Source organism: Colletotrichum gloeosporioides, assembly GCF_011800055.1.
Source record: "Colletotrichum gloeosporioides strain Lc1 chromosome Unknown consensus_7, whole genome shotgun sequence".
Classification (NCBI taxonomy): domain Eukaryota; kingdom Fungi; phylum Ascomycota; class Sordariomycetes; order Glomerellales; family Glomerellaceae; genus Colletotrichum; species Colletotrichum gloeosporioides.
In genome coordinates, this window is record NW_025544652.1 from 821,051 (window position 1) to 846,943 (window position 25,893).

At 53.3% G+C, this 25,893-nt stretch overlaps 7 protein-coding genes and 1 pseudogene across 8 annotated transcripts; 4 read left to right on the forward strand and 4 right to left on the reverse strand.

Annotated features, from left to right (window-relative positions):
- Nucleotides 1-1,137: 1,137 nt before the first annotated feature.
- GCG54_00001639 ([Pyruvate dehydrogenase (acetyl-transferring)] kinase 2) lies at nucleotides 1,138-2,719 on the forward strand (the record flags this gene model as incomplete). The annotated part of the gene is made up of 4 exons (XM_045401752.1): nucleotides 1,138-1,313; nucleotides 1,379-1,498; nucleotides 1,570-1,852; nucleotides 1,922-2,719. 4 exons carry the CDS (start codon nucleotides 1,138-1,140, stop codon nucleotides 2,717-2,719), a joined length of 1,377 nt encoding a protein of 458 aa, XP_045270481.1.
- A 577-nt stretch (nucleotides 2,720-3,296) lies between these two features.
- GCG54_00001640 (Septin-like spn4) lies at nucleotides 3,297-4,626 on the reverse strand (the record flags this gene model as incomplete). The annotated part of the gene is made up of 4 exons (XM_045401753.1): nucleotides 3,297-3,875; nucleotides 3,929-4,239; nucleotides 4,293-4,455; nucleotides 4,522-4,626. The coding sequence occupies 4 exons, from the start codon at nucleotides 4,624-4,626 to the stop codon at nucleotides 3,297-3,299; spliced, it is 1,158 nt and encodes a 385-aa protein (XP_045270482.1).
- A 465-nt stretch (nucleotides 4,627-5,091) lies between these two features.
- On the forward strand, nucleotides 5,092-7,892 carry GCG54_00001641 (Periodic tryptophan protein 2-like; the record flags this gene model as incomplete). Its single annotated transcript, XM_045401754.1, has 3 exons — nucleotides 5,092-5,109; nucleotides 5,170-5,282; nucleotides 5,342-7,892. The coding sequence occupies 3 exons, from the start codon at nucleotides 5,092-5,094 to the stop codon at nucleotides 7,890-7,892; spliced, it is 2,682 nt and encodes an 893-aa protein (XP_045270483.1).
- A 142-nt stretch (nucleotides 7,893-8,034) lies between these two features.
- GCG54_00001642 (Oxidoreductase AflY) lies at nucleotides 8,035-9,722 on the reverse strand (the record flags this gene model as incomplete). The annotated part of the gene is made up of 6 exons (XM_045401755.1): nucleotides 8,035-8,067; nucleotides 8,116-8,339; nucleotides 8,391-8,602; nucleotides 8,655-9,370; nucleotides 9,419-9,460; nucleotides 9,516-9,722. 6 exons carry the CDS (start codon nucleotides 9,720-9,722, stop codon nucleotides 8,035-8,037), a joined length of 1,434 nt encoding a protein of 477 aa, XP_045270484.1.
- Nucleotides 9,723-11,484: 1,762 nt separating this feature from the next.
- On the forward strand, nucleotides 11,485-15,977 carry GCG54_00001643 (uncharacterized protein; the record flags this gene model as incomplete). Its single annotated transcript, XM_045401756.1, has 11 exons — nucleotides 11,485-11,574; nucleotides 11,600-11,720; nucleotides 11,778-12,386; nucleotides 12,435-12,543; nucleotides 12,599-12,981; nucleotides 13,046-13,377; nucleotides 14,139-14,178; nucleotides 14,218-14,862; nucleotides 14,912-15,011; nucleotides 15,065-15,450; nucleotides 15,511-15,977. 11 exons carry the CDS (start codon nucleotides 11,485-11,487, stop codon nucleotides 15,975-15,977), a joined length of 3,282 nt encoding a protein of 1,093 aa, XP_045270485.1.
- A 2,375-nt stretch (nucleotides 15,978-18,352) lies between these two features.
- Nucleotides 18,353-19,434, forward strand: GCG54_00001644 (uncharacterized protein; the record flags this gene model as incomplete). Its single annotated transcript, XM_045401757.1, has 2 exons — nucleotides 18,353-18,437; nucleotides 18,536-19,434. The coding sequence occupies 2 exons, from the start codon at nucleotides 18,353-18,355 to the stop codon at nucleotides 19,432-19,434; spliced, it is 984 nt and encodes a 327-aa protein (XP_045270486.1).
- Nucleotides 19,435-19,627: 193 nt separating this feature from the next.
- On the reverse strand, nucleotides 19,628-21,466 carry GCG54_00001645 (annotated as a pseudogene). The gene is given in 5 exon segments: nucleotides 19,628-20,458; nucleotides 20,515-20,614; nucleotides 20,669-21,271; nucleotides 21,329-21,394; nucleotides 21,409-21,466. Coding segments are annotated over 5 exon segments (1,658 nt in total).
- A 1,284-nt stretch (nucleotides 21,467-22,750) lies between these two features.
- Nucleotides 22,751-24,896, reverse strand: GCG54_00001646 (White-opaque regulator 2; the record flags this gene model as incomplete). The annotated part of the gene is made up of 2 exons (XM_045401758.1): nucleotides 22,751-24,698; nucleotides 24,760-24,896. The coding sequence occupies 2 exons, from the start codon at nucleotides 24,894-24,896 to the stop codon at nucleotides 22,751-22,753; spliced, it is 2,085 nt and encodes a 694-aa protein (XP_045270487.1).
- Between the last annotated feature and the right edge of the window lie 997 nt (nucleotides 24,897-25,893).

A 25,893-nucleotide genomic window follows, 5' to 3' on the forward strand; every position in this document is an offset into this window, starting at 1 on the left:
GTATTGCATGCACGTAAGCTCTCGCACCAAACATCGTTGGCGACGCTATTCGTTCCATCACAGAATCCTGCCAACTTTGAAGGCCAGCTCTGCAATTGTATAATCCTTAACTGATATCCGGAAGACGGTGCAGATGAGATCGAAGACGAGATCAGATGCCCTAGCCCACCTCAAACCTGCCCATCGCGGAACCCCTCCCGTCTGGAGTCTGCCGGTCAGTAGCAAATGTCACTACATCTGCCTCATGATTGGCAGCACAGCCGAGTAGAGATCCCGAGGCAATGCCTATTTCTCCCTCAGCAAACCCAACAGTGGACTGCTTCCATCCCATCGCTCTTTCGCCCATGGGGTGATCCGGAAAAATAGGCCTCATACAGCTCCAGTGCAACCAGCTCATCAGGCCCGCCGTTAGCAGGAAAGAACCTCGTCTCAGTACGTCTTCGAAACAAGACAAGGTTGAGCCTTGTCACAGGGAAACAAACATCTGCCACAACCATCTTGAACATGTGAAGACCTCTTCTTGCCTGGCTTGACTACCTATCAAGGCATCGACATCATCTCCTCCCGCGCTGGACAAGCGCCCAAGGCCTGAAACCGCGCCTCACTCTACCTCTTCCGATCAAGATGTGATTCTTCCCCTTGACCGAGCTGACATGTCTGGAAATCCGGTCTGTCAGGCGGGAGAAACGCACCTCCAAACAGCTCGTGCAGGGACTCCATCCCGCCCCCCTCGGCCCAATCACGAACCGCCGCTACTACGCTAGACCAGGGATGCCCGTTACGGCAGTCCGCAGCGTGGTGCGCCGATTCCGCAGTGTGGGGTACCCGTTCCAGACCCTGCCAGTGCCTGCCCCAGGGTATCATTCAGCGGCCATTTCCTGCTGCGAGAGTCATCCAATCCGTCCACCACTTTTCAGGCCCCGTCCCTGGGAGACCACCAGACCATGAGCTTCAACAGCTGCCCAACCGTCCTTCTTAGATCCTAAAATTCGCTCATATACTCCTTCGCCCGACCCTCCTACAGCTCAAGCTTTCCTCCCGCACCTGGAGTCCCGACAGCTCCTACAGCAGCTTCTGCTTGCTCCCTGCGCCGACGACTTTTTCCCAGAGATACTCCCCGCGCATGGAATCGACGGCATGGTTTCAATCGCATTGCGGCATGCCAGCCATGCCAGTCGACGATGCGGACTGACAGCAGCCCCGAGGAGGGCATCGCCCGCGGCTAGGAACAAGCTCCTGGACCTCAGCGCCTCGACATCGCAATGGCGCCCCATGAGCAGCTCAAATTGGAGACCGGTGTCGGTCCTAGACGAGTGAGTGCGCCGCCAAATCCTTCCGTCGTGTACCTGTCGTCACATGCTGACCCAACCTCCCCCAGATGGGTTGCCAAAGAAGCACGTCCTATCAGTCTGCGCCAACTTATGGTCTTTGGTCGTTCTCTCACGGAATCGCGACTTCTTAGCTCTGCAAACTACGTTCGTACGGAGCTGCCAACTAGGTACGTCGTCGCCGCCACCGAGTCATACCGCCTCCGCAGAGTCTAAAAGACTAACTCGACCCCCACGACAGAATCGCCCACCGCATAAGAGATCTAGAGCAGCTTCCCTACGTCGTCGTCGAGAACCCCCACATCAAGGAAGTATACGAGCTCTATCAAAGAGCCTTCGACACCTTTCGCAAGGTCAAGGAGATCAAGAGCCTGGAGGACAATGAGCGCTTCTGCAAGATTATCAGCGGCATGCTGAAGGCGCATCTGACTGTCATTCCAAAACTGTCGATGGGCATTCTCGAATCCAGAGGCTTGATGGATGCCGAAGACTTGGACAAGTTTATGAACACCATCCTCAGATCTGTAAGTTTCGTACCCTCCTGCACGGCCGCGCCGACACCCCACGTTGGCACCCTAACATACCCCGTGTAGAGAATCTCCCGTAGAGTCATCGCCGAGCAACACCTCGCCCTAACAGAAACATACCACTCACCCTGGTTCTCCCCAGGGGCCAAGCTCAACGAGTCAGAGTTCATCGGCGAGATCTTCATAAAGTGCATCGCCCGCGACGTGATCGAGCGCTGTAGCCACGCAGTCGAGGCCCTCGCACGCTCCACGTACGGCCGTGACGTCGAGGTCCCTGAGATCAAGGTCGTCGGCCACCTGGAGGCAAGCTTCCCCTACATCCTCAGCCACCTGGAGTACATCATCGGCGAGCTGCTCCGCAACTCAGTCCAAGCAGTTATCGAGCGCCGCCAGCGTAGTAAAAACCAGAGCGGGCCCGTCCCGCCTATTGAAGTGACCATCTGCGAGGCCCAGCAACATGTCATCATCCGCATCTCAGACCAGGGCGGCGGCATTCCCAGAGACGAGCTGCCGTTCCTCTGGTCCTTTAGTAAAGGGCCCCAGAGCGAGCGCCGGCTGGAGAACCTGGGACGGGTTCCCAAACTGGCCGCCACCATGCAAGAACTGCACGTCACCGACGAGCTGGGCCGCGCGGACTTGAAGACGCCAAATTACGGCAGCTCTCTGTCCTCCATGACCACCCGGCCGCCGAACCTGCGTCTCGGCATGGGTCTGCCCCTGAGCAGGGTGTACGCGGAATACTGGGCCGGAAACCTCGAACTGCACAGTCTCGAGGGCTACGGTGTAGATGCATTCCTTCAGATATCGAAGCTTGGCAACAAGAACGAGCAACTGACCACCAGAGCATCCATGGATGCTGTGTAGCTTCAGTGTAGAGTAGAAATCATCCTTTCTTTTATTCCATATAGGTCAGGGCTAGGCACATGTAAAGATACCAACACGAATGACGACGACGGCGGAACCGGGACATTGCAGGAACGGCGCAGTGTAGTACCTCATTACGAACACGCATTGAATGTTTAGGATTATAGACGCCTTTCTCATTAATTTTGGTATCATGAAAAGGTGAGCTGGATTACATCGTGACTAAGAAACAGGGGGTAACTAAACGGGGAAGAAAGGGGGTAACAGGATTTGTAAAGAAGAAAACTCCCGACGCATAGCCCATCTCATACCATGTCCTAGGACGTGGCTTTTGTGTGTTGTTCTTTTGATAAGACTCAGGTCGTAGTCATAAAGTCGATCACGGCGTCCAGTACGAACGACCAGATTTAGTGGCATATCCATAAAGATGCGTCTGGAAGACCGGGGACGATGCGGGCCTTCGGTGTCTTCGATCCCCGGGAGCTAAGAGAAGAACAAATGTCGAGAATCCAGCAAGCACCGACTGCCGAGACATAAACCGCTAAAAACTCGAGGCAAAGCCTCAACGTGGACACATTTAGCGGCGGCCGTGGCTGCGGACGGCGCTTCCTTGCATCTGCTCCAGCTCGGTCTCGAGCTGCTTGATCTGGGCATGGGTCTGCTCGAGATCCTTGTTGAGGCGGTCGCGCTCGGCAATGAGCTTCTGCTCCCACTGGCGGAAACGCTGCTCCTCGATCTTGACCTGCTCGGTGAAACGCTTGCGCAGCGCCTCCTCCTCCTCCTTGAACTTGGGGTTGTCCAGCTTCCTGGGGCGGGCCTCGCCGAACTTGCGGGTCTCCATTTGCTGAGCGCGGTAGGCCTCGTAGTGAAGCTCCTCGGTGGTGTGGATAAGGTCGAGCATGTGGGTGCGGATGAGGATGGAGCGGAGCTTCTTGAAGTCGCAGTGGTCCTCGTTCTCGACCTCGGCAACACCCCAAGAGTACTGACGACCCTTGACGACACGGCCGTCGGCGGACTTAACATCCTTCTCGGAACCGATGACGGCGAAGGGCATAGCGGCCATCAAGCTGCGGGCGTGCTGGGCAGCAGCCTCGTCGTCCTCCTCGACGGGGGGCTGGTAGATCTTGATGCTCTGAGCCTCGATAACGGCGCGAATCTGTGGTGGAGAACGTCAGTGTTGGTCAGTAGGGGATGATCACAAACACATACGCGCTGCTTGAACTTGGCCAGGTCCGCAGGGCTAAGAGTATCAGCCTTGGCGATGACAGGAATCAGGTTCACTCTCGAGCAGAGTCTCTTCATGACCTCGATGTCGAGGGGCTTCAAGGTGTGGCCAGTGGGGCGGATGAAGTACAAGCAGGCGTGGACACGGAGGTCGATCTTGTCCTGGCGGCGGGGCTGCTGCTCCTGAAGCATGTAAGACTCGTGCTGGTCGTCGAGGAATTCGATGATGGGCATCCACGAATCGCGGTTGTTGACGTAGTCGCCGAAGCCGGGGGTATCGATAACGGTCAGGCGGACTACAGCAGGTTAATCGTATGATCCAGACATTGGGTTCCTGGGAGAACCATACCCTTGAAGAACTTCTCCTCAAGCTCAGCCTTGGTGATCTCAATCTCGACGGTCTTGTCGACCTGCTTCTGGTGACGGCGCTTGTGGTCGGCATAGTTCTTGATGGTCGTGGAGAAGAGGGTGTTGATGAAGGTAGTCTTTCCAAGGCCAGACTCGCCCGCAACCTGGAATTCAATCAGTACCCCGTCCAAGATCGTCCAGCAAGATGCCTCTCAACAGAATTTTCGTACCATAATAGTAAAGCCAGCTCCTCGCTTGGCGACAATCTTATGCCGCTGGTTGGGGAGGTTGGCGATACCAATCGGTGAAGCGCTCTCGGCGGCGGCGGGGGCCATTTTGGGCGGTATTTGAAGGTTGACTGCTCAAAACACGTTGCTGATGGCTGATTGGAGCTGTTTGGCCGCGAGTCTCGCAATTGAACACGCGACGGATTTCGTGATGTGGTTGCGGTGTGGGCGTGTTGACAGTTGAGTTGGGGAGGTTTGAGCTTGTGCTTCAGGGGAATCAAAAGGTGCCACCTCCAAATTTCCCTTACGGTCTTCTGGGGTTGTCTGCTGCACATTCATTGGGCACTTGTCCAGGGGACTAATGAAAGAGCCCCCCTTTTCCTGCCAATCAATCCCCTTTTCCCCTGGTCCGTTCATCCAACAGCGCGCCTTACCTTGATGGGGATAGCCCACGGAAATAAGGATGAATGATTCGCCGACCCCACCAAAAAAAGTCCAGTCCCGGCTCAATCGATAAGAAACTTGGAGAGAATTTCTGTAGCTTCAAGGCGAGGAAATGGGTGCCAATTGACAATGAAGACCGATTTCAAGGTACGTTTCGCGTTTTTTCCCGCAAGCGCATGCGATTCTGACCAGGTGTTCCGCTTGTAGTTCTCCAACTTGCTCGGCACGGTTTACTGCCAGGGCAACCTGCTCTTCAGCCCAGATGGCACCCATTTGTTCTCCCCCGTAGGGAACAGGGTCACTGTCTTCGATCTTGTGAAGTAGGTGAAGGCTCGCGAATTGGCGCGTAAGACACTGATATACTAATTGTGATCTGTAGCAACAAGTCTCACACTCTGCCGTTTGCGCATCGAAAGAACATCTCGCGAATCGGCCTGACGCCCCGCGGAAACCTGTTGCTGTCTATCGACGAAGATGGCCAAGCTATCCTGACGAACGTCCTTCGCCGAATCGCCATTTACCGATTCTCCTTCAAGTCAGCTCCCACCACGCTGTCATTTGCTCCCTCGGGACGCCACTTTGCCGTTGGGTTGGGTCGCAAGATCGAGGTCTGGCACGTTCCATCCACCCCGGACGCCAACGCCGAAGGAGAACTCGAGTTCGCCCCCTTTGTGAAATACCACACCCACACTGGTCACTTTGACGATGTGCGCCACATCGAATGGTCTAGCGATTCGCGATTCTTCCTCAGCACGTCCAAGGATCTGACGGCCAGGATATGGAGTTTGACTCAAGAGGAGGGATTCGTGCCTACGGTGCTCTCCGGTCACAAGCAAGCCGTGATTGGCGCCTGGTTTTCGGAAGACCAGGAAACTATTTACACGGTCAGCAAAGACGGCGCAGTTTTTGATTGGCAATATGTCGGAAAGCCGGTTCAGGACGAGGACGAGATGGTCGACGTCGACGAGGACGACATGCGCTGGAGGATAGTCAACCGACACTACTTCATGCAGGGCAGCGCGCATGTGCGCTGCGCGACCTTCCACCCCGAGTCCAATCTGTTGGTGGCCGGTTTCTCCAACGGCACCTTTGGCCTATACGAGATGCCCGACTTTAACATGATCCACAACCTGAACATCTCTCAAAACGACATCGACTTTGTAACGATCAACAAGAGCGGCGAGTGGTTGGCTTTTGGCGCGTCGAAGCTGGGTCAATTATTGGTTTGGGAATGGCAGTCCGAGTCGTACATCCTGAAGCAGCAGGGTCACTTCGATTCCATGAACTCTCTGGTCTACTCGCCCGATGGCCAGCGTATCGTTACGATCGCCGACGACGGAAAGATCAAAGTTTGGGACGTCGAGTCAGGATTCTGCATCGTCACCTTCACAGAGCATACGAGTGGCGTGACAGCCTGCGAGTTCTCCAAGAAGGGCAACGTTCTATTCACATCTAGCTTGGATGGCTCAGTAAGAGCATGGGATCTCATCAGATATAGAAACTTCAGGACATTCACGGCCCCGACGAGGTTATCGTGGTCCTGCATGGCCGTTGACCCCAGCGGCGAGGTCGTCGCTGCTGGATCTCTGGACTCTTTCGATATCCACATCTGGTCTGTACAGACAGGTCAGCTCCTGGACCAACTGTCAGGACATGAAGGACCTGTGTCCGCTTTGGCCTTCACGCCAAACGGAGACTCTCTCATCAGTGGTAGCTGGGACCGCACCGCAAGAGTGTGGTCCATCTTCAACCGAACACAAACAAGCGAGCCTCTGCAGCTGCAAGCCGATGTGCTCGACATCGCCGTGCGCCCCGACTCGCTGCAGCTTGCCGTCTCAACACTGGACGGTCAGCTGTCGTTCTGGTCTATCCAGGATGCAGAACAGGTGTCAGGTGTAGACGGCCGCCGCGATGTCTCTGGTGGTCGCAAAATCACCGACCGCAGGACAGCAGCCAACGTAGCAGGCACAAAGAGCTTCAACACGATTCGATACAGCACGGATGGCAGCTGCTTGCTGGCCGGCGGCAACAGCAAGTACATCTGCCTTTACTCCGTCCACACGATGGTGCTTCTCAAGAAGTTCACTGTCAGTGTCAACCTTTCCCTCTCCGGAACGCAAGAGTTTCTCAACAGCAGACACCTCACCGAAGCCGGCCCCGACGCCGTGCTCGATGATCAAGAGGCCTCTGATCGCGAGGACAGAGTGGACAACTCCCTCCCAGGCTCTAAGCGCGGCGACCCTTCCTCGAGGAAGAAGCAGCCCGAAGTCCGCGTCTCAGGCGTCGCCTTTGCGCCCACTGGCACGGCTTTTTGCGCCGCCTCCACTGAGGGCCTGTTGATCTACAGCCTCGACAACCTCCTGCAGTTCGATCCCTTCGACCTGAACATGGAAATCACACCCGCCTCCACCCTTGCCGTCCTCGAAAACGAGAAGGACTACCTCAAGGCCCTGGTCATGGCCTTCCGCCTCAATGAGGCCGGTCTGATCAAGCGTGTTTTCCTCTCAATACCGCACAGCGACATCGCCCTCGTCGTTGAGGACACGCCGATCGTTTACGTCCCGAGGTTACTCCGCTTCGTGGCCGCGCAGACGGAGGAGACGCCGCACATTGAGTTCTGTCTGCTTTGGGTCAAGGCACTAGTCGACAAGCACGGTGCCTGGCTCACGCAGCACAGGGGCAAGGTTGACGTTGAGCTGCGTGTTGTTTCGAGAGCTGTCGCACGAATGAGGGACGAGATTAGGAGGCTGGCGGACGACAACGTGTACATGGTGGATTACCTGCTTGGCCAGGTTAGTGAGAAGGAGTCGAGCGGTGTGAAGATGCTGGATCTCGCGGCTTACGACGCTCCCGGTAAGACGCTAGCAATTGGAGATGCTGAGGATGGTGAGAGCGAGTCTGATGGTGAGGGTTGGATTGGTATGGATTAGATAATGGGCTGGAATAGATAAAATTACAATGTATACCCCGTTTTTACAATTTCCGGCATCCTACGTCCTCGGTGATATCTTTCAGTACCCCGGCCGCCACCGAAAGTCCTACGCAGTCGCTTCATCGGCATATCATATTTGCTTACAGTTTCGAGGAGTCCCGAGAGGGCACGTCCTTGATAAGTCAGTGGCAAAGTTCGAGCATCTCATTTCGACTACTCACCTTCCACGCCTCGTCCAGGCCAGTCGATCGAACCCATTTCGTGCCAGAGTGTTCCGTCCCGTCCAGAACTGAGTAATGCAGCTTGAGCCACTCGTCGTCATTCTTGATCCTGATCCATGGCTTATTGCTGTATTTCTGGGACAGCTTCTGACAAATTCCGAGTGCTCGTACCACTTTGATGGTGTGCCCATCGTCAGACTGGTGGTGGAATCTAGGAAGGAGATCTATTTTAAACTTAGTTTGCTTTCTCTCGGTGACTCAGCGAATCGACTAACCTGTAGGCTCGGAGACGAGCTGCTTATTCTGGTCCTTGTCCTTCGGCCTGTACGAGCTGATGGCGTCGACGCGGATCTGCGGGCTGCCACGCGCCGCGTACTGGACGAGGTCCATACGGATCTTGTGTTCCAGCATCCGAATCTTGTTCTCTGTGGAGATCCAGGATTTGGAGTTGAAGCAGAGGAAGATTGGCGATGCGTTGACGTGGTGACTGCTCACTTGTCAGCTGCGCTCTACTTTTCAAATATCCCCAGAATACTCACATCAAGAAAAAGTCCCACCTGCTCTCCTTTCCAGGCTTGAGTGCTGCAGTCCCAGCAACATAACAACTCGCATGGAACATTTCTGCGGTCCTCTCATCAAGTTCCGCAGGCAAGACCTTTACCTTGCTCACAACCTCCATCATCTCACCTGGCGCACGCTTGAGAACCCCATCGAAAACCTTGTTCGAGTCCTTCATCTGCACCGAGTTCACCAACTTCTCCCTCCCTCTAATCTCCTCGATCAAATCCATGATTTCCGGCATCGGCGTCTTAGCATTCTTTGCGTTGTTCTCGGCCTCTTTAAAGAAATCACCAAGCTGATTCTTGTGAACGGAAGCCTCCGCCAGGGCCTCGGCGACGATGGCCGGCTGCTCCCACTCCACGCCGTACATGAGCTGGATGATAGGGTGTAGGAATCCCGCAAACATGCGCTGAAACATGTCCTCGGCGCGCGCGTCACCCTTGAAGAGGTACTCGTTCAGTGTCTCTTCCCATCCCTTCTTCTCGATCTCGCGCTGAAAGAAGAGGAGGAAGTCGGGATAGTGCTTCTCTCTGCCGAGGTACTTTTGCGCCTTGTCCCAGTCGTGTAGCTCGTCCGCAACACCGTTGCTGGGGTCTTTGGCTGGGCGTTGATAGTTTGCATTGTCTTTCCAGGCTAGTTGGAGGGCGTCAGAGTCGGCGCCGGTGCCGTAGAGGGCAAGGAGGTGATGAGGTATCTAAGAGGGGGGTGAGAGAGGTTCTACGGTGGGCGAGAGACAACTAACGTGGTTGTGGAATCCTTCAGCGTTGAAGAATACATGGTGTTTCTATACATGGTCATTACAAGCCTGATAAGATGGGAATTGTTTGTGAAATCCTTACTTCGAGGTCCTTTTGCAGAAGCTCAGACACCTTATTCGCAGAGGCATCCTGCTGATTGAACTTCCACAACCCAGTGTTTGCAACCGGGACCTTGATGTTGTAAGCCGTCGCCATGTTGATTGATCTTGCAAAGTTGAACAAATACGACCGGTTTCGAGTGATGGCAATAAGTTTTGAGATCCTCTTTGATGCAGGGGACAGTCGCATCTTAGATAAAGATAAGCATCAACCCCGGGGAGGAGCTTCAGGCCGGAACTGAACCTTAATTAAGTACGTATGGCAGCAGGGGCACATTCGACATGTAACTTCGCCAGCTTACAAATGAGGCACGTAGGAAAGGGGCGAGCGCGATGGATGACATGCGACTCGGCTGTGTTCCCATAGGATGGTTAGCAGCGGGTAGGTTGGCAGGGGGTCTGTGATGCCCCCTGTTTGAGTTTCCTTCTTGTCAACTACCCCGGATTTTGACGTCATCACCACGCTACGGGGTTGTAAGCGCGAGGCGACCCGTCGATTAGGCTAAGCCGTCTGGAGCCGTTTTACGATCATTATTCAATTAGATTTCACGTATTTATTCTGAGATACCAGAGCTCGGATGATATATGGCAGCTCCGACGACCTATCCGGTCTGATCTGGGTCGATCTTGACCTCGGTGCCGCCCGGACAGCGAGTATGTCCGATGAGGAACAGGGTACCGCCGGAAGTCGTTGCGGCGCCGTTTGTAAATCCGACCGATGAACAAGTCCGGCTTCGAGGACTGGTGCAAAAACCAAGTTAGAATACCATCAGTGTAACGACATTGAGTGTCGGTTGGTAAGCTCAGGTGGGGAAATCGTGGAGAAGGCATTCTAGACCCAACTCGGCTCTGGGCGTTCAACGCGAAAGCCGACTAGATGTGGAGTAGAGGGGCTCTTCCACGATCTTCGACAGGACCCTGCCTTCCTATGTGATGCTTGAATTTGAATTGTTGATTCATTCACTTTACCGGGCAATACCAAGATGTCTTTCGCACTATACTGAATGGCCATTTGGAATGACAAAGGGCTCTTCTGACTGTGAAAGAAGAGTCTGGGAACTTTTTAAATAGATATCTCCCCTCTCAACTCACGATGGGAAGATTGGGGGCCCAGTACCTATTACCAATTACAATGAGGCTAGTGGCGATTTCCAGATATCCCTTACAGATCCAAATTTCTGAGCAAGGCTTGGCTTTCAAGCCACAGCATCCCTTAGCCCGCGACCTGGCAAAGGTTGCCTCAAGCATTAGGGAAACGAGGCAGACATGTTATACTTGACTTCTGTCCTGGCGGACCGCTTCTCGTCGAAATAGAAACAACTTACAAAAGAAAATGCTTCCATCGTCTAGGCATAGGAGATTACTGTCCAAATCAAACTCAATTTCAACTCCTCACAGCAGCAGTCAATTCACTTGGGTGCGTGAGTTGCTCGGTTTTTGACGGAAACTTGTACGACCTCATTTTTACGCGGTCTCAGAGTATAACCCCGTGCTGTCACAAACATAACAGAAAGAAACGGCTGTGCCAATATACCACACACACAAAACTCAGTGTCGCCACACGAACCACTGGAAGGTATCCATATGGTTCGCTGTGGCTGGACATCATAGGCAGACAATGTCAAAAACGTGCAGCTCACCCTCATAAGGCTGATCGGTATTTCTGACAGCATGGTCATCGCCTTCCATCACTAAGGAATGGCAGAGCTTACGGGCTCATGTAGGCCCTTGAATCCCTTCTTCTGCGACATTTGGCCTTGGAAGGGATGAGAGGCGAGAGTCGTGTATCAGGCAGCAAGCATCCGCTCCTTTATGAGCTGCCTCTCTGCCCCTTTCCCGCAATGACTGGAAGTTAGCCCCCACTAATCGCAAATTTATGCTTCGGTTGTGGCGACCACTTTCGATGCGCTTATTGATTCTTCTCCTTCTGCCATGGCTAGCAGTCGCAGCTCATGGCCAAATCACGTCGGAGGCGTCAGAACTTGCCCGGCGTGACGACGTGCCGCCATTTTCTGACTTCCTACGTCGAGCTTTCGCTTCAGGTTTGCTGTGTGTCAAATTTGACAGCCTATAGCTGATTTCTCTTCAGCTATCATCATCGGTGATTACCTCTACATAGATGGTGGTGAAGTCGCACAGAACTATGACGGCAAGAACATGTCCTCGTATTACACACCGTCATTGCCAGGTCAGTTTAGCTCATCTTCCCAATGCAATACAGCAAGTTGTTGACCTTCTTGTTCAGTGAACTCGACGCTATCGATTAATTTGAAGCAGTCCTGGAACAGCACGAATGTCACGATGCTTTCCGCCCCCAAGGGCGAAACACCCAGGATGGAACTCCAGGGTGTCTGGCGCGATACAGATTCCAAGTCATTCTACGTCTGGGGCGGGCAAGTTCCTTATTGGAGTAAGCCACCGGAAAACGATATCTGGCGTTTCGAGGTTGACGGTAATGGAGGCGGCGCCTGGTCAAAGAGAAGTCCGCCCAATCTTGCCGAGCTATACAAACTTGATCGAGCAACAGAAGGTGCCTTTTGCCAGAGCAAAACCACCGGCTACTATTTTGGTGGCTATGCAAACGCGAGAACCGACTTGTCTATTATAGACAAAGACAAGACCCGCAACGTTCCAGGTCTTGTGTCCTACGACTTGAAGACAGGCTCGATCAACCATACCACTTTCCAAGGGCCTGGAAGTTTTACATTTAAGGGTGGTACCATGGAATATGTGCCCTTTGGGCCGGACGGTTTACTGCTCGTGTTGGGAGGGTTTCAAGGAGCACCGACAGAGACCGGCTATGGCAGCTGGACAGGCGTAGACTTCACTTCCGTCAATTTATATGATATAAAGGGTGAGTGAAAACATCAAAATCCACGAGTCTCGACTAAGCCAACGGTAGCCAATAAGTGGCACTCCCAGCAGACCACCGGATCGAAGAGCAGCATTCCACCACCAACAGAGAAGTTCTGTGCAGTTGGTGTCCAAGGACCTAACAAGACATATGAAATGTAAGCAGGGAATTTTGTCAAAGTTACATGCAGCTCACACGAATTTCCAATTCAGCTTCATCTACGGCGGGCGGGGCATTGGAGAATCGATACGGAATGCTACCGATGACGTCTACGTCCTGAGCCTGCCCAGTTTTGTCTTCTTCAAGGCCAACGATCCACGATCGACCAGACGCCTGGAACAGGCTTGTGTTGCAACTGGGAGACAGATGATATCTGTCGGCGGAACGGACGGCCGCGCCTGGCCCTCGTCGCTGACAGACAAAGATCCGTGGCCTCAAGGAATCGGCATCTTCGACATGACGGAAATGCGTTGGAGCGATCAATATAACGCAAGCTCGGATTCGTATGAGTCTCCAGATGTAGTTAAGAACTGGTATGCTCAGGGAAATCGGGTCGACTGGTCAAGTGATGAGGTTGAGGCGCTATTCAAAGAGAGTAAGTGAGCATCGCCTCAGTGAAGCGAGACTGTCACTAATACCAAGAGAAGCTTCACTGCCAGATCCTTCGAATACGCCAACATCATCTCCGAACGATGTCGGCTCTGGGTCATCCGGGACGCCCACGGGTGCCATTGTGGGCGGGATTGTTGGCGGACTAGCAGGACTTGCTCTGATCGCCGGGCTTGCCGCATTCTTTCTTAAGCGCAAGAAAAGGCGCCCGGGAACCCCTGATCCTGCAAACTATGCTCCGGTCTCAAAGTTCGGTTCTGATGGTGGTGCTTACATGGAGCCCACTATGGACCAGGTCCATGAAGCGAATGCCAACCAACACTCGATTCCTGTGGAATTACAAGGCCATCACGGAGTTTCTGAGGCATACTCATCAAACCATGTAAGGCATGAAATGGCAGCATAAGGCAAATGGAAAACAAAGCCTGGGGGGGTTGGGGGTTGAACAGAGTGAGAGAAAACCATATTTTCGATGCCGGCCTAATTTGTTCAGACCCGGAGAGACAATTCCAAGGGACCAACACATGCCAATATCTAGTCAGTAAAACAGCTAATAGTGTGTCTTCAAAGCCAAAGGGCACCGAGTAGACTTCATAAAGACGATCAAGAGGCATAGAGAAGCGAACGTTTACAAATGACCACTGGGCGATCTCCGGCAGCCTGCAACGGGAACGTGCGAAACCTCTCCTCAGTATGACAATGTGAAACACTCGCCTATCCGTGAAACGTTCAACTTGAATGTCTATGAGACAATTTTGGATGCCTGAGATTACTACTTCGTACTGCCAGGTCGGGCTAGGTAACATCACACGAACAGGCCTCCATTTCAGCCTCGTCAGATTTCTCACCGGTGATGGAAAACTCGACCCTTCATGTTTAGAAAGAGCAAATTTGGTGATAGATTCTCCGCGAAGCCATCAATGCACTTTTCAACTTCACTCCTCTTGCTATATCTGGTGGCTACGGGTTTCGTAGCATCAAACCTTGCGCCCCGTCAAGATGCCCCGTCCAACTCCGCCTTCGTGAGGCGATCGCTTTGCTCAGGTAGGATTTCATCACATGAGATAAGCTAGAAGAATCTAACATTTACAAGCCATTGTCATGGGAGACTGGGTGTACATAGATGGGTGCGAGATCTCTCAGACAGGCAACGGTGAGAGCGAGGGCCATCCCTCATGGCCAAGTATGTGAGATAACCTTCTAAATACTACATATGATTAAGCTCGGAGCATTGATCTTTTCACAGCAAATTCGACGCTCGCCATAAATCTCAAGAATTCATGGAACACGTCAGCCATCAACTTTGTGAAATCACCAAAGGGACCAGAAGTCCCAAGACTGACTAGCCAAGCGATGTGGAAGGATCCTTCATCCGATACTTTCTACGTCTGGGGAGGCAGAGTGACCAACCACGTCAAACCGCCCAAAAAGGAGCTCTGGCGCTTCAAAACTCTCAGTAACGGACATGGAGAATGGGAGACTGTGGCCTCCAACCTCGCCCAATTGCCCAGCCTTATTCAAGTCACTGAGGGTACCTTTGCCCAGAATAATGCGACCGCATATTACTTCGGAGGATACGCGATAGAGGAGACGGATTCGAATATCATTCGCCAAACTAATAATCCTCTTTCTGTTCCAGGGTTTCTGACCATCGACTTGAATAACGGCAAGTTCAGTAACCGCTCGGACTTAGTGAAAGGGTTCGGAGACTATGGGACGTTCAAGGGTGGTTCTTCGCAATTTGTGCCTTTCGGAACTGAAGGTTTGCTCCTTGTTATGGGGGGCTTCCAAGGGCCGTTGCGCGCGACTAAGTTCACGGACTGGTATGAAATGAATTTCAACACTGTCTACTTATTTGATCCTAAAAGTAAGGGCCACAACATCTGTTTCTCAGAAATTTGCTAATGCTTGATCAGCCAGCAAATGGCACGTACAGAAGACCCAGGGAGACATACCCGAATCAAGGGAAAAGTTTTGCACGGTAGGCGTGCCTGGGCCAGAGAATACGTATGAAATGTAAGCTTTTTACCGTCGGACATATTCAAACGTACCAATGTTGACCCTTCTAGCTTCATCTATGGCGGCAGACCTACTGTAGGTAGCTACGACTTCTCAGACGTTTATGTTTTGAGCCTCCCTGGCTTCCGTTTCTTCAAAGCAAGTTATAGTGACACACCCCGCGCAGATCACGCTTGCGTGAGAGTCGGCTCGGGAGGTCGTCAGATGCTTTCTATTGGAGGTCTGAATCACTTTGGTTATCCCAGGGAGTGGTTTGACAAAGACCCTTGGGCCCAAGGGCTTCGCATCTTCGACTTGACTCAGATGCGGTGGTCTGATAATTACAACGCTAGTGCAGCTGCTTATGAATCTCCTCGAGTAGTAAGGAACTGGTACACCCAGAACAAAGATTCAGTTGAGTGGTCTTCTGACGAGGTCAGGGCGTTGTTTCTCGAGTGTAAGTTTGTGTATCTTATGATCTGTCCATAGTTATCAGCAACTGATTGCAAACACTCAGTCACTCTAACTAGCCCGGCATCTGAAAGCTCTGATCCAGGTATACCCCGACGATCACTTACTGCTATTATAGGCGGGGTGGTTGGCGGCCTCGTTGGACTGCTAGCTCTCATTGTCGCGCTCTTCGTGCTGGCGTGCAAAAGGAAGAAGCGCCGCGCAGAAGCAATTCGAAGCTCACTTGACGAGCTGGAGACCGAGCGTAAGGAGAAGAATGATCAGCACTACTTGAAAGCGCGCACAGAAGTGGCAACCGCCGGCCACGAGTTGTTTGAGCTGCACGGAGATGGCGATCCTGTTGAGGTACATAGCGACTGTAATCTCGCAGAAGCGCATGGAGATTGCAACCCAGCCGAGATTTCTGCCGACAATCAGCCGTTGGAGCCCAAGAGTCGCTCACAGGATATGGAACAATGGATGAAGCAGCGCTCAATTCCTGATCTCTCTGTGCATGGCAGATCCAAGCCTTGAGCGACGGACAGGCAGCTAGCTTCCCACTTCGAATGTATCTTGAATAAACCCCCACACAACATCCATACTGCATACTTGGCGAATAGCTACTTACGTGAAATCTGGCGGATATATAAGTAGACTTCATTTTGCGCTTGCCCGTTGTGTAAAATCATCTGAACATGGTGCTACATACTCTGGGAGATGTGATGTTATCCCATAGCAATTAATAGAAGTATGAACCAAGCCTGTTGAGTTCACACTGGCGCCAAGACCTGATAGAATCACCGTGAAGGTCTCGCAAGACGCGTCTTTAGCTTCTGTTGCTATGATCATAGCTGACTGGCCATAGAAGAGAAGCGCGCCGCGTCCGGCAAGGGTCCTACCTCTGGTCGAGATCAAGGCTGGTTGAACATGCCACCCATCTTCCAATTGAGTTCATTCTGAGGAAGTATGTCTGTATGATGGAGAGCCAGAAAGCCGGTCCGAGACTTGTCGACCAGACATATGTTGTCTCTGTGGTGAGAAGCACCAATGAATACTGCCCATCAAACCCCTGGGCATTCACGTGCGTTTCCCGGCAACGAAAACCTAGGATGTTGCTGGTTAGTTGAAGGTGGATGACTCTCATGGTTCACGTGTTTCTGAGTGAGGACACTTCGTCTGCGCTTTCCTGGCCGTTCATTCTACCTACGTGCTTTCAGAAGATGAGACAGTTGCTAGAATCTCGCCGTACAAACTCTTCGAGATTTCAACACCATCCAGAAGTGACCGGAGCTGACCGTGGTGTAAACAAAAACTCTGGTCGCGGTGACATCCCGTAGGTGAGGGGGCGGTATGACCCTCTTCCTACCTACGCACTGACTAAAGTCGACATTCCGTCCTCCGGTTCGTATTAGTGCCGTGAACGAAGATCCCGTACTGCCATCATCCTAGGAGCTAAGATTGACAATATTTTCCAGAAAGACCTTTCTCTTCCTTCGACCTGCAGGGATACTGCTCCGAGGTTTGTTTACACCCTCGAGAACTCAGCTGTTACCGGGCGAGTGAAGGAGCCTCTGACATGTTCAATATCTCAACTCCCACAACAGCCTGCTCTGCCTGCAATCACTTGCTGCCTGTCAAACCCGACTTTTAAGCCCGGCATCTCCAGTGTCAAACATCGTGAGAATTTGGCAGAACTTCAGAGAAGCCATAAGCAACCCAATCTCGACGCGAGAGGGGGACAACAACAAAAGCAACCCCTCAGTGGACCTCACTTGGCCATGGAGAAAAACAACAAAGTGCCAGTAGTGGTTAGCACGAATCCCGCATGACAAAAGTTGGCAGCGGTCTCCCGGTAAGGCCAGGGCGGATACCGGTGCAATTGCCGCTGACTTAGGCAAAAACAAGAAAATGTTCTTCGGGGCACGACCGAATTTTTTCACAAGATTGAGTGTGACTGGCGATCTAGAAGGCAGCGGGTGGGAAATTGATGTGGGGGAATCACAGCTGTGGACTTGGTAGATGTGGGTTAGTTAGAAGAGAGAGAAAAAAAAGTGAGCGATGTTCCTGTAGCAGCCACAGAGAGGACCCGCCCCAGGGTCTTAAGAGGACCCCTGATTTTCTGCAACGCCTTTCACGAGAGCTTAACAGAGACACGCCAGAGAAGCACCCAAGAAATGGCTTTTCTTCGCTGCCCGTTGTTAGTGAGAAAGGCATCTATCTTCACCAGTACCAAAAAACGACATTCCTCATTGGGCCAGGCCTAGACAACATCCATGTCCATCGCCAACCAGCTTTGTGGCTGCCCCGCCAAAATTCTCCGTCTCTGATCCAGTCGTTCTGCGCTGGCTGCATCGTTGCGCAACCTCTCATTGATGGGAAGACTGGACTAGGGTGGCCTCCTCCTCCTCCTCTTCTGAAAACTTCGAGATCAACAGGGACGTGGGACGTACCCAATGACATCAGTCACCGCCTGGGGAAAAAAAAACCACCGACTAGGGAAGGCAGCGTGCAGGAAGCTTGCACCGAGGGGGAAATTTTTTCTTCTGGTTGTCCTCGAACCCCACGTCAGTCCAGTCGGGTCCCCTCGTCACCCGTCCGTCCCTCCTCATGCTGGGTGATGAATTTTTTTTCACGGCCCATACATAATAAATCACAAAAGTGTTGTAATTCGTGACGATTTGCTAAGCAGACTGCACTTGCGATTCATATTTAAGCGGTGATCCCCAGTGCGAGGCGACCCCTTTCCCAGTTGCTCCTTCTCATCTTGCGCTGCCTGATCTTTCCTGCTACCCCTCCATAATCAATACCCCGCCACGGTGAAATCTCAGAAACACACTTGAGCTTCACCCTCACTACACACACTCACTCTCTTTTTCATCCTTCACCGAATCTTCATTACAACCGCCAAAATGGTCGAGATGATTGAGACTGGCGTCACCTACGAGGAGCTCGCCGACATCGAGCGCGAGTTCGAGCAGGTCGAGACTGAGATGCGTAAGTTTTTGCTCCCTCCCTCACACACTCTTGTCGCCTTCTTTCCTTCCGAGCCCTCGAAAAAATCTGTAATCTCACACGCCCTCCCCGTCTTCTAGTCCGCCGCCAGTACGAGCTCTCTCGCCCTCTGTACGAGAAGCGCGCCGCCATCGTCGCCAAGATCCCCAACTTCTGGGCCCTCGTCTTCGAGCAGTCTCCCCCCGAGATTGACGAGTACATCCAGCCCCAGGACGCCGCCCTCCTCCTGGCCTCCCTCAAGAACATCTCCGTCTCTCGCTTCGAGCTCGAGAACGGCCAGAACGGCGACCCCCGCTCCATCGCCATCCGCTTCGAGTTCGGCGACAACGAGCACTTCGAGGACAAGGTCCTCGAGAAGAAGTTCTGGTGGCGCACCTCCGAGAACTACACCGGCCTCGTCTCCGAGCCCGTCAACATCAACTGGAAGGCCGGCAAGGACCTGACCGACGGCCTCCTGACCGCCGTCCAGAAGGTCTGGGCCCAGGGCGGCCCCGTCCTCTCCGGCAAGGGCAAGCCCGCCCCCACCCCCGAGGCCCAGGCCCTCAAGGCCAAGATCGAGGAGACCGGCATGGGCGGCGTTTCCTTCTTCTGCTGGTTCGGCTACGTCGGCAAGCGCATCTCCGCCGAGGAGAGCGCCGCCTTCGCCGCCAAGGAGGCCGACGAGTTCAACCGCCGCAAGGCCGGCGAGAAGGTCGAGGAGAAGGCCGACGAGGATGACGACGACGAGGAGGACGAGTTCGAGTACGAGATCTTCCCCGACGGCGACGACATCGCCACCGCCATCGCCCAGGACCTCTGGCCCGACGCGCTCACCTACTTCAGTAAGTTCATCCGCTCGCAGGGCGCCGCCGCCGCCCGTGGTGATGGTGACAGAGACTTACTGTCCATGATAGCCCAAGCGCAGGAGGCCGGCGACCTCAGCGACGCCGAGTTCGAGACTGACGAGGACGACGACGATGAGGAGATGGGTGACGCGTAAATGTGCTTAGAAGGCAAGGAGAGGCGCGCGCGCGGTTGCAGCAATGATGTGATGACGTTTGGAACATTAGATGGCGATACCACATAATCAGTCCGCCCTTGGATGGGGACCAAAATCAAAAGCTTTTTCGTTTGTTATAACTACTACGTCCCGTTACAAGTGATCTTGATATCCTTCATCGGCACACTGACTCTCATGCCGCCATCTCGTGCCTAGGCTGTGGCTCACATGAGCTAGGAGGCACCCCGTGGTTTGCTGGCAACTCGAGGAGATTGTGAGAGTGCGCTTCGTGAATTTCAGTCAAGGTCGGCGTCGTATACGCGGTGCCGACTGAGCCAAACTTCGGCGCAGAGGAAGAGTCCTGCGGTGCCGCCACTACCTGCCGCTTCCTCCGTCTCCTCCGTCTCCTGAAGAACAACACCAGACCAGCAACGAGAGCCAGTGCTGCGACTCCTCCAACGGCGCCACCCACAATAGCACCAATATTAGGGCTTGATGGCTGAGATTCTGATGCCTGAGATTCTGTATCACCAGGCAATCCTACTTCGCTTGCACCATCCACTACAGCGTTCGGGGACCCTAAACCGTTGATGAGCCACCAGTCGCCAACAGACAAAGGGTGTTCAGGTCTGACTTACACTGACCAAAGAGCGCCTTGAGCTCAGGAGATTCCCACTTAGCCACGTTACCCTGGCTGTACCAATCTTTAACCATCTTGGGAGAGTCATAGCCTCCCGCATTCGGATCGTAACGGTTTGTCCAACGCAGTTCCGTCATGTCAAAGATGCCGAGACCCAAGGGCCATGGATCCGGTGTTGAGAATCTCTTGCCGATAAATGTTTCAGGAAGTAAACCGCCAACAGATAGCATTTGTCGTCCGCCAATTACCGTACAGGCGTGGTCTGCGCGTGGTGTCGAAAGGCCGTTGTTGTCTGCCTTAAAGAAGTTGAACCCAGGAAGGCTAAGGACATGGACCTCGTCCGAGGTATCGACGCTTTTTGTCTTTCGGCCGCCGTAGATGAAGCTGTTCAACGGAAATTCATTAGATTATTGTCCTTTGAGTCAAAATGCTACACTCACATTTCATAGGTGTTGTTGGGGCCAGGAGCACCCGTAGTGCAAAACTTCTCTTTGGGAAACGGATTTTCACCCGTGGTTTGTTGGTGATACCACTGGTCGCCTTCGACATGGCGATGTCAGCTCAGATACACGTTTTAAATTTGGAGATACTGACCATGGGGGTCATAGACTGAGATTTCATCGAATGCCATCTCTTCCCAGCCATCGAAGCGAGTTGTTAACACAGTCGCCTCCCACCCGCCCAAGACGACAAGTAAACCCTCAGGGCCGAACGGCACAAAATGCGAGGAGCCGCCCTTGAACGTCCCATACTTACCGAATCTGCTGGATGAAATGTTTCGCATCTCGCGAGATCGCATGTCAAAAGACACGAGCCCAGGGGCAGGGCGGCCCTGGACACTTTGGTTACCGATGAAGTTGGAGTCCGTTTCCTTGCTAGTATAGCCGCCAAAGTAGTAACCGATATTCTTGCTTTGGGAAAACGTCCCCTCTCTCGTTCGAGCGATACCTTGGAGGTCGGGAGCAGTCACTTCTGCCCAAGAGCCTCCCCCGTTGCCGTCAGCTGTGAATTGCATCATCTTCTTATCGGGAGGATTCGAAGCTTTCCAGCCGCCCCAGATGTAGGAAGCGTTCGAGGAGGGATCTTGCCAGATGGCTTGCCCGTTTAATACATATGGCCGGGGTTTCGGGGTTGTTTTCATTGTTGCTCTTGAGGTGTCCCACGGCTCACTCAGGCCGATGGAGATGGTCGAGTTGACTACCGCGCAAGTCAATGTTAGTTTCGTCATAGTTTTGAGAATAGAACTTTGCATACCTGGCCATGATGGGTAGCTGTAAGTTTCGTTGTATTCGCCTTCGTACTGTGAAACTTCACCTCCGTCTATGTAGACGTACTTTCCGATGACAATGGCTTCGGGAAGTCAGCGGATTCGTTCTTGGGTAGGGAAGCCATCTGCGATGCAACTTGCCTGAACAGTATGTTCTTCGCAGGAAGTTGGTTGCAGGCGGGGCATCAACCAGCCCACGAGGGCTGATGGCGGATTCCCAAGGGGGATCCATACGAAGAGATGAAGCTGCTTGCCAAAGCAGAGGGCCCAGGGTTTGGTAATGCATTGAGCACGACGTTCATGACAGCCTTTCAGGGAGACGTGGGTAGGGGCCCTCGCTTCTAAATAGGGAGAACGGTCTGTCCGCTAGGGTTGGGAGATATATGTCACGGGACAAGAGGCTGAGATTGCTGAGGTAGCTGAGACATGCTCACGCGATTGCGCTTTCCGGCCTTAATGATATGCGGCCAAGATCTCGTTTTGCGACATCTAATATCGCAGGTAGCTGTACTGCCGACTTCCTCTTTGGGCACCATATACGTACGATCACTCCCTTACTATGTCTCTTAATCAGGCTCAAGTGCGTGTGCACCTTGCCCTATCTACCAAGTCATGATGCTACGTGTACACTCCGATACTTGCAAAATATGAAGTTGGTCACCCTTCTCTCGCACAAGTTTGAGCCGCATCTTGTCGATATCAGCCTGTGTTTCACTGAAGACGTCTTGAAAGCAGTGCGAAGCTAGACGGACTTGGTTATGCCGTTGCTACTTAACCCTACCGGACATGGATGGAATCGTCGCATGTGAAAGTGGACAGCATCCTCTACTCTTGAAGGATATCGTCTGAGTTGAGTCAGCTATCCCTCAAAATCTGATCGAACAAAGATTTGTGTGATGATTATCATCGAGACCAAGCTTTTCCTCTTATCGCGAAACCCTCTACAGGGTGGGCTCGAAACTTCCTCAACATCATCGAGACTTAAGGTTTTGGATTTGTCAAGTTTGGCGGCCTCACATCATTAAGAGCATGTACGTTATACATATTAACAGAAAATATATTTTCGGGACTATTATTGCTTGCGCAGTCAAGTTTTGACCCCTCGTTTCCATGGCCCAAACTCCCATCACATGCAGCAGCTGCCTACCGCCTCTGTTTGGCGGTGGCATTGCCTCATATCCAGATTGGCCAGCCAGCAAATCGTCTCTTTTCACCCTCTATACCCTCCTTAGGAAACAGTTCCCCAGTCGTAAGTCATCATAGCATGGATATGGTTGGTAGATGGGGTAGATCAGTTGGGAGATACATCAACCTCTGTGCTTCGCAAATCGCCGGGGTATATCAAGAATAAAATCGCAGAATACCAGAACGCCGTGCCTGGACAAGTGTAGCCAAAACCATTTTCCCAATCACCACGTCAACTTGGTCACCCGGGATCTAAGGTCCGGCGACCCGGGAATGATGCCGCGAGTACCAACCTGTAGGTTGGCAAACCTCGACCTCAGATCAAAGTCCACGGCGCGGACCATAACGCGCTTCTCCTCAGGAACGGACCGCTTCGACTTCATGAGGCCCGGTATAACGCTGTCCCTACGGGCGTCCCAACGAGCATTGCCACCAGGTCCGAGAGGAACATCCTCAGCGAAGTCAACTGACCCTTGCCTGGCACTACCATTCGAATGACCCATCATAGGCGGCGGCGATGTTATCTTGTCCTCCTCTTCCTCAATGTTTACAACCCATTGCCCAATGCGCGCCGTCAATTCACTGTCCCACATGCCTTCCCGGCGAGCGCTGCTGCTTAGAAGCTGGATAGCTTGGCGTCGAATGATCGAGTGGCGGCATTTGGTGGCCACCACAAACAACGGGGGAACGATTCCAAGATCGGCACTAAAGCTGGGCTTGATGTGAAATGTGCTGTACGCGTTGCCGCCAAAGATGTCCGGAGAGTGGCCATGTCGGTGAGGGCAGAGAGCGGGATCGGGACATCTCTTTGCCGCCGCTCGTCTCTCCTCGTCACCCACTACTTCCGAGGCAAGATCGACAATAGCCTTGAACTGAGGTTGGAATAGATCAAACTGTGATTCACTGTCGCTGTAAGTCATGAGAAATAGTATCTGGCTCATGATTTGGAACATCTTCAGGACAGCGATGCCGGCCTTCTCATGATGACTGACGCCAGGAGCTGTGCGAGATTCGAGTAGATATTCAAAAGCCTCAGACCAAGCGTCGAGTTGGCCTTTGAAGCTCATTCCGTACTGCTTCAACGACTTGGGCAGGATTCCCATGGGCCCGTTCGCGCCAGTCGACTTTTGGTAGATGAAGAGAGTTTCTGTGAATCGAAGCATTTTCTCAAGAAGCTTGTCCCAGGCACTGCGCGCCTCCATCAAAGTGAAGAATTGTTCAGGCATGGAGCTAGAGCTCATGGATGACGGTGAGCTGCCAGCATCTGATGGCGGGGACTGCGGGTATTCGGGATTTTGAGGGGTCAGTCGGATGACGAATGGCTCTGGGAAATGGAACGCCATGTCGTATGATTTCGCTTGGATCGCGAGCCTGGTAAACATGGTGATGAGCTCCTCCTCGACCGGCTCCTCAGAGACGGCTAGGAAGGATCTCCTTCGTTCAGCTCGGAGCTTTTCCAACAGACCAAGGCCTGTTTGAATTTGCCTGATTGCCTGTTTGTGGTCGCCAATGAAGGAGTCGAAGCAGGCTAGAAGCACGCTGGCCATAAGTAATGTGCGGTGAGACTTTTGGTCGCGGCTGAGATCGACTAAAGAGTTCATGGCCTCAGAGTACTGCTTGACTGCCACTTCCCAGTGGCGATATGCCCCGTCCGCGGGACTGAACGAATCGGACGGCGATCCTGGCGGAGACTCGCATGATTGTTCAAGGGTCTTGTACAAAGCACCTAGCGCGACAACTGCATGGCGAATTGCGTTCCCGGAGTGACACTCCTGCAAAACGGTCCGAGTCCAAAATACCGAGTCAAAGTATCCGGACAGCTCATTCGCTGTATGTAAGCGGAAGAGTTGGAAATAGAGTCCCTCCTGTTGAGAAAGCTGGATATTGCCCGCTGGGCGGTAAAGTGTAACAGAGGCGCTTGATTCGGGTGTTTGAGGGGGCGTTGTGCGTCGTGCTTGCAACTTCTGGGCTCTCCGAGGTGGTAGTTCGATTGATGAGCGGATGGGAGGCCCGCCATTCGGGGCAGCAGCCAGAAGAGGTTTTGGCGCAATGGCGAGAACTTCGTGAGGTCTTGCGCTACGACTCGGCGGTGGGTAGCCCGTGCAAATCTTCTTGGAGCGAACACACTGGGAACAAGAAGGCCTCTTCTCGTCGCACTTGATGCGCCGTTGTCTGAGGATGGAAGTTAGAAGCCATTCTCCGAGGAAAGGAATGCCTGCGATTCGCGACGTACTTGCAGTTATTGCATCCTGTCTTGACCTTGGGCTTGCTGGTTCGCGCCCTCTTGGGCTTTTGCTGCGAGTCGGAGGTCGGACTGGACGAAGACACTGAGTTTGCCGAGTTGGCATCGGCTTGGTTTGGGGACGACATTGTTGGGAATTTAGGGGGAGTGCGAATTGTAGCCGAAGGGATCACGCATACGCATACGCATGCATGGCCTTGGGCTCAGGGCCGCACAATATGTATTTCGTCCGATTGCAGCAAGGAACGGCTTGCGGTGCTAGAATTGAAGCAAATAGGAGTTTGGACGGAATGCAGGGAAATCGCGAGCTCTTCGGACGAGGTGGGCGGGCGGGAGAGGGTCGCTAAGGGTCGGCGCGATGACGGGTGGTCTGTGATTTCGGCGGTTAGACAGGGCACTCAAGCCTAGCGTAGGTTCGGCCTTAACGGGGAACAGGCCCGGCGGGGAGGGATCTGCTACGAGACGGGGTCATCCCTCGGTTCGTTCGCTAGACACTTACATGACTAAGGCCGTGGTAAGAGTGGCAGAAGAAAGTCGAGATAGCGATGGAGATCAAGGCCCAGGAGCGGTGGAGAAGCCAACTTGGGGGCAGCGTTGGTCGATTATATGATGAAAACCCCAGCGCCGAGAGCCACGGGAGCGTTTGTCTTGTAAGGCTCGGAGTGTATGTGTGTGTTTGCTGGTTCTATGCGCGATGACAGGGCTCGAAAGAGACTCGCGGCGGGAAGGAGTTTGGGGGCCGGGAGCGACGGACGATAGAGTAATATAGGGCTGGCGGAAGGCGTGTGAGCGTGGACCTGGGCACTCGTAGCTGGCGGCGGCGCAACACTCGCAGTAGGTACAACACAAGCCACTGGCCACTGGTGGTTGATGGAGCAGCAAGCACTACGCAGTAGCTCGGTCCACAAGGATCAGGGGTGAGGGGGAGCCGAAGTACTGTCGTCGTGGTGTGTCTGAATGCTGGTGCGTGGTGCGTGATGCGTGGTGTGGTAGCGGTAGGGGGAGACCGAGATCCACGAGAGAGGAAGCCAAGCGATGGGATGAGTTGCGATGTGGAGGTCGTAGGCTGCTAGGAGCTAGAGGGAGGCTTGGTACTGGGCAGCAGACGCAGCAGACGTGGACCGG